This window comes from Loxodonta africana, chromosome 1 (assembly GCF_030014295.1).
Source record: "Loxodonta africana isolate mLoxAfr1 chromosome 1, mLoxAfr1.hap2, whole genome shotgun sequence".
Taxonomy (NCBI): domain Eukaryota; kingdom Metazoa; phylum Chordata; class Mammalia; order Proboscidea; family Elephantidae; genus Loxodonta; species Loxodonta africana.
The window spans coordinates 13,777,364-13,789,876 of record NC_087342.1 but is presented as its reverse complement, the minus strand read 5'-3'; the positions used below and the strand labels follow the sequence as shown (position 1 = coordinate 13,789,876).

At 47.8% G+C, this 12,513-nt stretch overlaps 1 protein-coding gene across 2 annotated transcripts in view; it reads right to left on the bottom strand.

Annotated features, from left to right (window-relative positions):
• The window catches only part of PDIA5 (protein disulfide isomerase family A member 5), a 122,334-nt gene that overhangs the window by 68,319 nt on the left and 41,502 nt on the right, over nucleotides 1-12,513 (bottom strand). For both annotated transcript variants that reach the window (XM_064291196.1, XM_064291146.1), the window contains exons 4-6: nucleotides 8,206-8,289; nucleotides 7,884-7,929; nucleotides 942-1,034 (exon numbers count right to left, since the gene is read on the bottom strand). In XM_064291196.1, the coding sequence (XP_064147266.1) occupies nucleotides 942-1,034; nucleotides 7,884-7,929; nucleotides 8,206-8,289 (223 nt within the window). The remainder of the gene's footprint in view (nucleotides 1-941; nucleotides 1,035-7,883; nucleotides 7,930-8,205; nucleotides 8,290-12,513) is intronic.

Below are 12,513 nucleotides of genomic sequence, written 5' to 3'. Positions count from 1 at the left end.
CTCCCAGAGAAGTGTTGATACCCGGCCTTTACAATCCAGTCACCACAGACCCACTGGGTTGGCCGAGTCTGATCACGCATGATCCCTCTTCCAGAAAGTATAAATGGCGTTATTTTCTTTTGCACCAACGCTAGGAGATAATTTTCAATGAAAAGGGAGAGGAAGCGGAGGAAGATAAAACGTATATTTTATTTTATCAAGATAAGAACAAGCATCGCCTTTCTAGCCACTTGCCTCACAGACCACGTGAAATGTCACAGAGGAGGTCCTGTCCACCCCGACATGAAGGCAAAACAAAGGAAACAAGGCAGATGCACGAGCCCAATATGGACATGGGTACTCATGGATAAAGACACACATACAGGCCAGGTGGCAGCAGGCTGTAGAAGGAGGGGGGCCAGGGCCTTTTGATAAAAACAGGAAGGACTTGTGAAGACTATAAACCAGAACTACCCCTCCACCTGCTGCTAAATCTGGAGATTGATGCTTAAGAGGCTAAATAATTTGCTCAAAGTTACACCATAACTCAGAGCTGTACAGGCCTGACCCAAGCCTCTAGAAATCTATTCCAAACCTCTCAGATTACGGTGTCACTTAAAACATACACATACGCAACGGCAACGCCAATCCTGACAATATCTGGGTTACACAAAAAGGAGGATGTTTAAATTTATGTTCTTGTAAGGAAAACCTAAATATGTCAAAGTACATTAAAATAAAGGGGTGAAGGAGAAACTTCCTCAGGCAGTCAGCCTGTGGGCCCCTGTTAGCTGCACCCTAGAGCCGGAAAGAGGAATGAAAACAGTAGAGCACTGGAGAGAGTATCAGTCATCCTGCAACACCCCACTTCTCAGTTCCTTGGGCTCCCCTCTTGGGAGGCCCTGGTACAAGAGAAGTTTCCAGCAGCCATCAGAATCTACTGTGTATATGGCATACGTTACCTTTTCATTGTCAATGTGGACAACATCTTTGGCTCCAGGGTCTTCCTCCCACAGTGGGGGCCCTTTTGGGTCCTTCAGAAAGGCCACCATGGACTGGGGAAAAGAAGAAAGAAGACAAAATGCATTTTAGCCAGGAAAAGAGGGAAGAGGGAGAATCAGGAACCTGCCCTGCTCCCCTGCCCGGAGATCCAAATGCCCTGGGCCCAGCTCCATGAAGCAGCCAGTAAGGCGCAGCAAGTGGCGTAGGCTGGTGGGGAGGGGAGGGGGTGTTTCCACTGCTCACTGGTATCACTGTTGTTGTCTTAGGTGCCATGGGGTCCATTTTCAAGTCACAAAGACCCCATGTGATACAGTAGTGCCCTAAAGACACCCCCACCACCCAGCCAGACTTTTTCAATCACTTGACATCTCATTCACTCCAGTCAGTGATTCACATTTAATACGCCTCTTCAAGGACAAAAAGAGGATATTTGAGACAATTAGTTGGCTTATTCAAACCAGAGACACACTTCCGCTTCTACTAAATCTCAACTCCTCCAGGAAGCCTCTGTGATCAATTCAAATAAAGGTCTCCAGTCTTATCCAAACTAGAAGCTTCCACATCCACACAGCCACTAAAACTCCATCAATCCCATAAGCAGATAATCACACCTACCTGTACCCTTCACATTATTTCATGATGTGAGTTGGTTTTGGGCTGCATTAAATTCTGATTATCCTCTGCCTGTGTGAGTCAGTGGGGCTCAGGCCTGGAAGCCCCCAGCATAATGCAGGCGTCTACAGTGCCTGCTTATTGCTCTACATCTCTTTCTTGAAGGCCCCCCTCCAAGACTGCTGGGCATAAACAACTGACAAAGACTTTAAGGATAGAGGACTTAACTACCCTCAGGCAGATTCTCCATTGAAAGTAATAGCTGGAGGGGCTGGAAAGGGTTCTGGTTGGGTAGGTGGCTGTCTGAAACATGGGCCAAGAGGTAGCCTACACTAAATGATGTTGAAATGCCAGAACTGCCTTGGCATATGGGTAGACCTCAACTCACGGTATCTTCAAGTTACGACAAACCAAACTTACACGACAATCCTTTTTTTTTTTAATCTTATCGTTAGTAATATGTCTTACATACAATGTTGCAGTATGTAATCTGCTGATATCATCATTCTCAGATGTTCACTCACAGACGCTCAATTTTATGATTTACTATTCAAAACACTGCTGTAGAGCAGGCAACGGCCTGGTCTACGGGCCGGGTCTACAGTGAAGTTGGTGTCCATATTGAGAGTCATAACAGATAGGAAGTTCCAAGCATTTGATCGGGATAATATGTTGGGGAGATCAGTGGAAAAATCGCCCATCTGGCAACAACACTGAATTTAGAACTTCCTATCACAGATACGGAACAGCTCACAGATCACAAAGCAGGGGAACTGACAGAACGGGACTGAGGGGGTTTTGAAGAGGGAAGAAATGCTGAAGAAGGAAATAATGATGAAAAGGAAGGAGAGAAGTTGTCAAAAAAATTTTTTATAGTGAAAAGATTAGTGGGAGTTTTTTCTAAACTAAATCAGGGGCTTCAGTTGCTTGACAACATGGATCCAAATCCTGATTACTTTGCTACAGTCGACAGGCAGATTTGAGAAGCAGTGAGATGTTACCATGAAATACATGAAGAGGAAAAAAAAAAGGACGTACAGACAACTTTCACTGATTTTCTGACTAGAAACACCATCCCCATTCCCAGGGATAATCCAGGTGATCCAGAACCTTCCACAAGTGGAGTTATTACCGCAAATGACAAGACGTCAATGTTGTCCAACGCTTCTTTGTCAGAGTAAACTTTTATGATTCGTGTGTTTTTTATGTATGTAAGTATGTATTAAAATATATAAGTTTATATGCAATGTTTCCAGCCCCCAAAGACAAATAAAGAACGGATTTATAAAGATACTAACAATAAAAGGCAATAATACTGAAAATCAAAAAAAAAATTAGGCATTTGACTTATGTCAAAACTGACTTATGACAACGTCTCAGAATAGAACCTTATCGTAAGTTGGGGTCTACCTGTACTGGAGAGAAAGGTATCCAGAGGCTTAGAAGATTGGAACATTGGAGTGGATTTATCATGTAAGACCTGCCCACCCACCTGGGAGTGCCCAGAGGACACACCTTTCACCATGCCTTTGAGGGTATTTGACTGTAAGTAAAGAAGATTACGTTCTATAATATGTCTGAGCCTCACCTAGTCAGCTGAAGGCTTTAAGAGCAAAAACTGAGGTTTTGTACAGAAAGAGTTCTGCCTCGAGACTGTAACACAGAAATCCTGTTTGTGTTTCCAGCCTGCTGGCCTGCTCTTCAGATTTTGGGCTTTCCTGCAACTCAGCTGTGTGAGTCAATTCCTTAAAATATACCCCTCTCATACTGGTACAGCAACAGATACAGAGACCAATGGAACAGAATTGAGAATCCAGACATAAATCCATTCACATATGAGCAGTTGATATTTGACAAAGGCCCAAAGTCAGTCAAATGGGGAAAAGACAGTCTCTTTAACAAATGGTGCTGGCATAACTGGATATCCACCTGCAAAAAAATGAAACAAGACCCATACCTCATACCATGCACAAAAACCAACTCAAAATGGATCAAAGACCTAAATATAAAATCTAAAGTGATAAGCATCATGGAAGAAAAAATAGGGACAATGTTAGGAGCCCTAATACATGGCATAAACAGTAAACAAAACATTACTAACAAGGCACAAGAGAAACCAGATAACTGGGAGCTCCTAAAAATCAAACACCTATGCTCATCCAAAGATTTCAGCAAAAGAGTAAAAAGATTACCTACAGACTGGGAAAAAGTTTTTAGCTATGACATTTCCGATCAGTGTCTGATCTCTAAAATCTACATGATACTGCAAAAACTCAACTACAAAAAGACAACCTAATTAAAAAATGGGCAAAGGATACGAACAGGCACTTCACTAAAGAAGACATTCAGGTAGCTAACAGGTACGTAAGGAAATGCTCACAATCATTAGCCATTAGAGAAATGCAAATCAAAACTACAATGAGATTCCATCTCACTCCAACGATGTTGGTATTAATCTAAAAAACCCAAAATAATAAATGTTGGAGAGGTTGTGGAGAGACTGGAACACTTATACACTGCTGGTGGGAATGTAAAATGGTACAACCACTTTGGAAATTGATTTGGAGCTTCCTTAAAAAACTAGAAATAGAATTACCACATGATCCTGTAATCCCACTCCTTGAAATATATTCTAGAGAATTAAGAGCCTTTACACAAACAGGTATATGTACACCCATGTTCACTGCAGCACTGTTTACAGTAGCAAAAAGATGGAAGCAACCAAGGTGCCCATCAATGGATGAATGGATAAGTAAATTATGGTATATTCACACAATGGAATACTACACATAGATAAAGAACAATGATGAATCCGTGAGACATTTCGTAACATGGAGGAATTTGGAAGGCATCATGCCGAGTGAAACTAGTTGCAAAGGGACAAATATTGTATAAGACCACTATTATAAGAACTCGAGACATAGTTTAAACAGAGAAGAAAATATTCTTTGATGGTTATGAGGGGGAAGGGAGGCAGGCAGGGAGAGGGGTTTTCACTGGTTAGAGAGTGGATAGAAATTATTTTGGGTGAGGGGAAGGACAACACGCAATACAGATGAGGTCAGCACAACTAGACTAAACTAAAAGCAAAGAAGTTTCCTGAATAAACTGAACACTTCGAAGGCCAGCGTAGCAGGGGCGGGGGTTTGGGGACCATGGTTTCAGGGGACATCTAGGTCAATTGGGATAATAAAATATATTAAGAAAACATTCTGCATTTCACTTTGGTGAGTGGCTTCTGCGGTCTTAAACACTAGCAAGCGGCCACCTAAGATCCATCAACGGGTCTCAACCCACCTGGTGCAAAGGAGAATGAAGAACACCAAGGACACAGGTAATTATGAGCCCAAGAGACAGAAAGAACCACATAAACCAGAGACTGCATCGGCCCGAGACCAGAAGAGCTAGATGGTGCCCGGCTACAACCTATGACTGCCCTGACAGGGAACACAACAGAGAACCCCTGAGGGAGCAGGAGAGCAGTGGGATGCAGACCTCAAATTCTCATAAAGAGACCAGATTTAATGGTCTGACTGAGACTAGAAGGACCCCAGAGGTTACGGTTTCAGATTTCTGTTAGCCCAAGACAGGAGTCATTCCCAAAGCCAACTCTTCAGACAGGGATTGGACTGTACTATGGGATAGAAAGTGATACTGGTGAAGAACGAGCTTCTTGGATCAAGTAGACACATGAGACTATGTGGGCATCTCCTGTCTGAAGGGGAGATGAGAGGGCAGAGGGGGCCACGAAAATAGAGAGCCGAGGGAAGGAGTACGCTATCTCATTAGGGAGAAAGCAATTAGGAGCATAGCAAGGTGTGTATATATTTTTGTATGAGAGACTGACTTGATTTGTTAACTATGGCCTTCCATAGACCCCCAGTGGGATCAGGAACTCACAACAGGGTTGATAACTACTGCTCTGGAGGGGTTCCTTTTCCCACACCCACCATAAGCTGTACTACAGCCTGCCTCAGTGACAAGGAAACAAGATATATGGACGGAAATCAGAAAATAAATGGCCTCTTCTAATTTAACAATTAAAACAGTCATGCTAGTTACCTTTTGCTTTTCAGCTGGGGCTTATTCTTGTTCAATTGAAGCTGTATTCAGCCTACAGATTCTCGCTAAGTCAGTCTAATTGAACAATACCTTATTCACCTGTCTAAGTCTGCAGACTTCAGTACCTGGGAACTTAGCCCCCACTGTCCTGTTCTGGGTGCACTGAATCCCAGGGAAATGGTCTGACACCTGCCCCCTGGTCTTCAAGGGATCTTCATGGCTGGGACAGCACACACACAGCTTACAGGGCCTTGGGAGACGGTCATCTGAACTTAGACTTCTGGGCACCTCTCGTCCTCACCACGTACATAAGGATTTGGTGGACAGACTTTGACAAGAAAAGGGTGCTAACCCAGCAAGTTCTCCTCTTTCTATTCTCGCTCTCTGTGAACATTCTGGGGGAGGTGGGAGAGTGGGCAGATGTAAGAAGCCCTCATTTATCTGGACTCCTTAAGGGGCATGGCACAGCCCTTATGATCAGGTCCTGCCCGACCATGGCAAGATGCAGCAACAACAGCCACATGGAGTGCCCAGCCTGCCAGGGCTCCTCCATTTCCCTGGAGACGGGGCCCCAGGGCAAACCCTGAAAGGAAGCAAATCAGTGCCCAAGGAGGCTCCAGCTGAAAAGCGAGAAGCCCCATGCAGTCCTGGGATACTCTCTGCCACTCTCCCCTCCCCTGGAGAGCTCGAGGACTCTGCCCCAATCCCTGGTGGCCCTGAAGGCTTTGGGGGCCCCGAGAACAAAGATGCCCCCTCTGCGCAATGAGCCCTTATTACTGAAACAGAAGACTTTGACCCTGTACAATGCTCAGCCCACTGCTCCAGCTTGTTGATGCAGAAATCACAAGAAGGATGAGAGAAAGCAGACCACAAGCATCTGGTCTTTGGAAGGAGCAGGACAAAGGCCAGGGCTCAGCCCCCACCCATGCACTCCCTGGAGGGCTCAGACCACCTGGGAGGAGAAGGGGCTCATTGCTCCTTTCCTGTAACAGTTCTGAGCAGTTGATACATGCTGCTCTAGGATCCCAGGATGCAGTCCTCAGAGCCCCTGGCTAAATATAAACGGAACACAGCCTCCAAAAAAGCAGCAACAGCAACAAAAGACACCAGGCCCCTCCTTCCATCACTGCACAAGCACTTCCAACATTGAACCCAACGAAATCTTGTTCCTGGGGAGCATGCATCTTCTCCAAGGATCTCAGGTGATATCCTAACCACAGAATGAAAAGGACTGAGGAACTCTAGTTGGTATTAATTTTCTCTACATGTCTATGTGGGTGTTGAAATGAGTAATCTGGCTGAGTCTCTGAATAAGGTAAAAGCTGCAGCAACTTAAAAAAGAACAAGTGTTACTGGATAAACAGGAAATGACCTGCAGAGGTGGGGAGGCCAGAGGCCGGAGGCCAGAGGCCAGAGGGAGACAGGTAGACAGAGGGAGAGCGGCACAGACACATGGATAGGTAGGAAAGAATGAAAGGAGATGCAGATGGAAAGAGAGAGTCAAAGAGCTGGTAACGCAGAGTCCAGCCAAGTCTAAGCAGCAAGAGAGTTAGAGAAAGTAAGTTGAGCATGTGTTGGGACCAGCAGAAATATAATGGCCCAGCCAAGGCAGAGAAATGTTGCAGGGACCAGAAGGAGAAGACAACTGGTTTGAGAAAGAGAACGCAGACGTAGGAGGAGCTGACAACAGGGCAGGTCCTGCAGCTTACAGATATCCATGGGCATTGTTCATTTAGGCTTTGCCGTCTACTACTAAATTGAGTTTGCAGTAGGGGCCATCTCAGGGACCTTTGCATCCATTTAGAAGAAGCTCCATCAGCCCAAAGGCGCCAACCTGCCCATGTCCTGTGCCCGAACTAACGTGAGAGCAAAGAGTCCCCTCCAGGCCTGTGGGCAGGCACTGTGGACACAACACAGAGATGAAAGATGGGCCCTGAAGCCACAGCAAAAGCGGAAGCCCAGGCCTTTGGAGGGGGGGTGTGTTGACTTCCCTTGTCACCTTGGACAAATTCACAAATTTATCTACAAGGCTGGTCATCCCCGTTGTGTCAACAGTTAAGTTTTTTCTAGATATTTGGCTGACATACGCTCAAGAGATAAGCATCCCTTCAAGTCATTCAGAAGAGTTATTTGTGCAACGTGCCCTTCCTTCTCTCAGACGGAACATGCCAGATTCCTGGCGTCCATTCAGACTCCACCTCTGCTGAGAACGAGGGAGGCAAATTTACCTTAAATGTCACAGCTCGGTTATATTCAGTATGAAACGCACCATCCCTGTCAAACGAGGAGAAAAAGGCATTAACTTTAAAATGATTGTGAAGTTACATACCTCTGGTTTCCTGCAGCATCTTAATAAGGCTCAGCTATCGAACACAGTTCAGGGTTTTTTGTTTTTGTTTTTTTAAGAAATAATTATAAAAACAGGAGGAAAAAAAAAAGGAACCCGATTCTGAAATAAAATTAATCTGACGAAAAATCGCTGTCTGCTGAGAATACTGATGGAAGCTTTCACCACTTACTTGGAAATTGGAAATACCCACGTCTACTTACTGGTAATGGAATAATTCAACCTTTTTGTCCTTTGGGCTCAGGTCAACTTTCATCTTCTTGCACAATTTTCTACTCTCTGCGTCACTGAAAGGCAGAAACGTCGGGAACCATTTGTTACCTGAAATCCTCAGGAAGGCACTGACAGGGCAAAATCTGCCTGGAGCCCAAGAAATAAAGCAGGGAACTTGGGATTCCCAGTAGCAAGTGAGGACCTTAATAAACAGGTTTTCAGAGAGCTGGCGGAGGGCTAACCACCAAGGACAGGCAGACAAGAGAGGACGTAAGGGGCGCACAGACAGGCCTGGACAAAAAAAGTGCCCCAGAAGCTGAGGGGGTGCACAGCCCTTTCTAATAACAAAAATGAACCCAGAGTGTAGACCAGTGGTTCCAACCCTGTCCGCTCATCAGAATCACTTGGGGATGTTTTCACAAAATACTCATTCCTTGGCCCTCCCCAGGTCAGTACGTCAGAATCTCTGCAGGGGTGGGCCTAAGCAGGATTTTTATTTCTAAAGCTCTAATGTGCACTGCGCCATCTGACCAGGAGAAGGAGAAAACGTTCTACAATGTTGAAGCAGTTGTGAAATCTGACCAGGTACTAATAAAAGTCAGAAAGAGAAAAGGGGAAAGCTTCAGTAAAGTGAGCCCTTCCTTTGGCTTCTGGGGTACAAACCAGTTGCAGTCCAGCTGATTCCAACTCATGGCGACCCCGTGTGTGTCAGGGTGGAACTGTGCTCCACAGAGCTTTCAATGGCTGAGTTTCTGGAAGTAGGTCTCCAGATCCTTCTTCAGAGCCTCTGGCTAGCTTCAAACCTCCAACCTTTGGGTTAGTAGTCAAGCAGATTAACCATTTCATCACCCAGGGGCTCCTCTGAGACATTACACTCTTGGAATTCTCCTAACAAGAAACCCCCATCTGGTGCCATTCAGTTTGCAAAACACTCATGCGTGAGCTCATCTCATCTTGGCTCTCTTCTTTGTTAGACCAGTGGTTCTCAAAATGTGGTTTCTGGACCAACAACCTTAGCATCATCCAGGAACCTGTTAGAAATGCAAATTCTCAGCTTCACCCTAGACCTACTGGATCAGAACACTGTGGGGAGTCCTGTGTTAGGCCACTATCCTGCACCCACTCTTCCTCCTCTCCCCACCCATAGAAATGGGTTCTCCCCAAAGTTTGGCTTCTGCTCCGGCCCCTCAGAGACCCAACCTGCTCTCGCAGTGTCCCAAGACCTCACTGTACAATGCCAAGTCTGCCCAATGGGCAGCAACAGGGAGCCAGCCCCCCTACACATGTGAGCCTGGCTCCATACCACTCGGCCATCCCCCAGACCTAAACGGGCTCAGTGAAGGGGGCTTGGCCACCCAACTGCCACTGGCCATGGCTGACCACACAGCACCAGTCTCCAGAGAAAACTTGTGCCTGCCAGGTCTGACAGCCACCTGAGAGAACGTACCTTCGTCTCCCACCTGCCTGCATACCTCGCCACCGCCTAACAGCCATCAGCTCCACACAGCTGTGCACCAGCCCCCCGAACAGATGGACTAATTAAACCATTCCAGTCAATTCTAAACGCAGCAGTCATCAACGGACAGTCAAAAAAGGGAGCTCAGTGTAAATATAAACACAATTTGCAATTCAAGGTGCCTGTCTCACTGGAAAGGAGCGGGTGGGGGTCAGAGAGGGATGGTGTCAGGCATTCATTCCCAGGGCCATCATCCTGCCCCCACCTCAACCCTCGCCCAGGACTTCCCCTCCCTATTTCATCCCAGCTGTCTTCACCTCTGCAGCCACTGCCCGGTGCCTGGCAACCACTGGGGACTAAAGAAATGTGTGGTGATTCATTCAGAGGGAACTGTTAATGAATGAAAAGTTCTTCCCCCCAGGTGGGGCAGGCATTTTAAGACCGGGAGACTGTACAGAGTGTAGGGATAAGCTGAGGGTGGGGAGCAGAGGCAGAGGGCAGACAACACACATCAGGAGGGCACCCAGAGCATCTGGAGGCTATAAACCTTCTCACCCTTAAAACCATCAGGGCACCACACATGCTTCTATGGACAGCATCCCGCAGGGCCTGGGTGGTGAAGCCCTCTCGCAGGCGGTGGGTTTGTTTGGGACCAGCTGCATCTGAGGCGCCCCTTTTCTGCCTGAGAGCTTGGCTAGGATATTCACAGCCGTTCACTTGGCACTTCCTGTCCCACATTGTTCTGCTGTACCCCACTGTTTCTGTGATCATCAACCTTCTACCCAACTGCAACTAACAGTGGTGGGTAGGAACCAAATCTAGGATGCCCCACGCCTCCCTCACCCCATGCTGGCATCCAGTGGGGGTGCCCTCCGAGTCTGCTCCCCGATTCCTGGGCTCACACAGCAGAGCTTGCCATGGCCCCCAAGACTCTGCGAGGCCCCCACCCCACACCAGCTCTCTTCTGTCAGGCCTCTTCCTGTGACTTCCACAAAAGCAGAGGGAGGAGTAACAGGTTTAGAATCTTCCAAACCTCAATGCCTGCCCACTCTGCCAGAACCCACTCTGTGGGACAGTCACACTGCTGCAGCCTTAGGTCCCCCAGAACCCAGGCCAGGTGCAGGAGCAATGCCTCACATCAACCAACCTCACCAAGTGGAGCTGAGAGGACACAGAGCTTCTCCCATGAGCACCAAGTCCAGCCCAGCCTGCAGCCCATGGCCCTCACACCAGTTAAGCTAATTGCCTGTCTCTGACACAGGATTCCTCGGTCAGGACTCTGCAACTCTCTCCCTTGCCACACCACATTCTCCTCTCCCTGAGCCCCTACACACACATATATACACACACAAAAAAATGCACACATTCTCAGAGTGGGTGCAGATGGCTTCCTGCCGTCTGACCACACCCAGTCCTCCTCCACTGCTGTCTTTCTCTCCACAGTGCTTAGCAACACCTGACCAACCTGTCCGCTTGTCCAGTCTGTCTCCCCCATCAGAAATGCTTGCCCCATGAAGGCGACGGCTTTGCTTTGCTCACAGCTGCTTTCCCAGGGATACAACAGTAGCTGGTACACGGCAGGTACTCTGAATAAACTGACTGAATGGGTGAATGAATGCAATGAATGACTGTCTTGTTGCTACCAGGATGAGGTTCTGCACTCCCGGCTTCCTGGGCTCTGTCTGTTGAGCTCCAGGAATCCTGCCAGGTGACAATTTCTGACAGTGTTCTCTCAACTCTGCTCCCCTCCCTCCTACGATTCTGTCTCTCAGAGAGTACCAATGTGTGTGTGTGTCTATGTGCGTGTGCACACAGTAACTGTGCACTGCAGATAATAAAAGCCGCAAGAGGTCAAGATGGGAGAAAAAGCGCCCTAGCTCAGGGACTTAAAAGGATCTGGGTTGACTGATTAAGTACAATTAATGGATCTATTGGCCACCTCCCTCTCTAGCTCCCTTCCCTGACCAGACACTGAAGTGCTAGCGGGGAAAAGCAGGCAGAGGCAGTGGGCAGGGAGAAAAGATATGCTGCTGAAAGTGAGGGGGATAAAGAGGCCCTCACCTGCCACCCTCATCCCTGTCCTGCAGCAACCAGCCATTACTCAAGGGCCCTGCTGGGGATGCTGACAGCCAGGCCTCCCTTTACCCATTTACTCACCTATGGTTCCAGGGAGCAAGGCATCAAGGCTGTCAATCTGCTACGTCCGCCCCTCCCCACCTCCCTTCTCGGGTCTCCCCTCCAGAGAATGTGGAGAAAAAGATTCCAGAGGCCTGTACCTGCTTCCCTGCCCACCCTCTGCCCAGACACACACACGCGTGCGTGTGCGTGCACACACACACATACACACACGTGCGTGTGCCAGTTTGCATTTCCTGTGCGGTAGCTGGCTGCTCGTCTGCAGTGGCTGTTGCAGGCACACGGTGCTGGGTTTATTGGATCTTCCTGTGCGGCAATGATCATCCAAGAGACTGATGTCTTACGCTCCTGGGAGTCAGACCCAGGGGATGCGAACAGGCAGAAAGCAAAGAACTGAGGTGCTGGAGGCTTAGGAAGAGAGGGCGTGTCATCTCCCACCAGTCACAGCCTAAATTCCAAACCCTCCCCAGGATGGCTTGACAGCCAGCTGGAATAAGGCCTTCCAGATGCTGCTCTGCCATTAGCCAGCCTTGTGGCTTTGGGTGGGGCCTTTGGTTTCCTGAGGTGCAAAATGTAGATGTTGTCCAAATGAGCTGAATGAATGGAGGTTTCTGACTGCTCTGTGGGGCATCCAGGCAGGCCGCTTTCTATCCAGACAGATCAACCAGGGGCCAACATGGAGACCCAGAAATCTCTGAACCTCCGT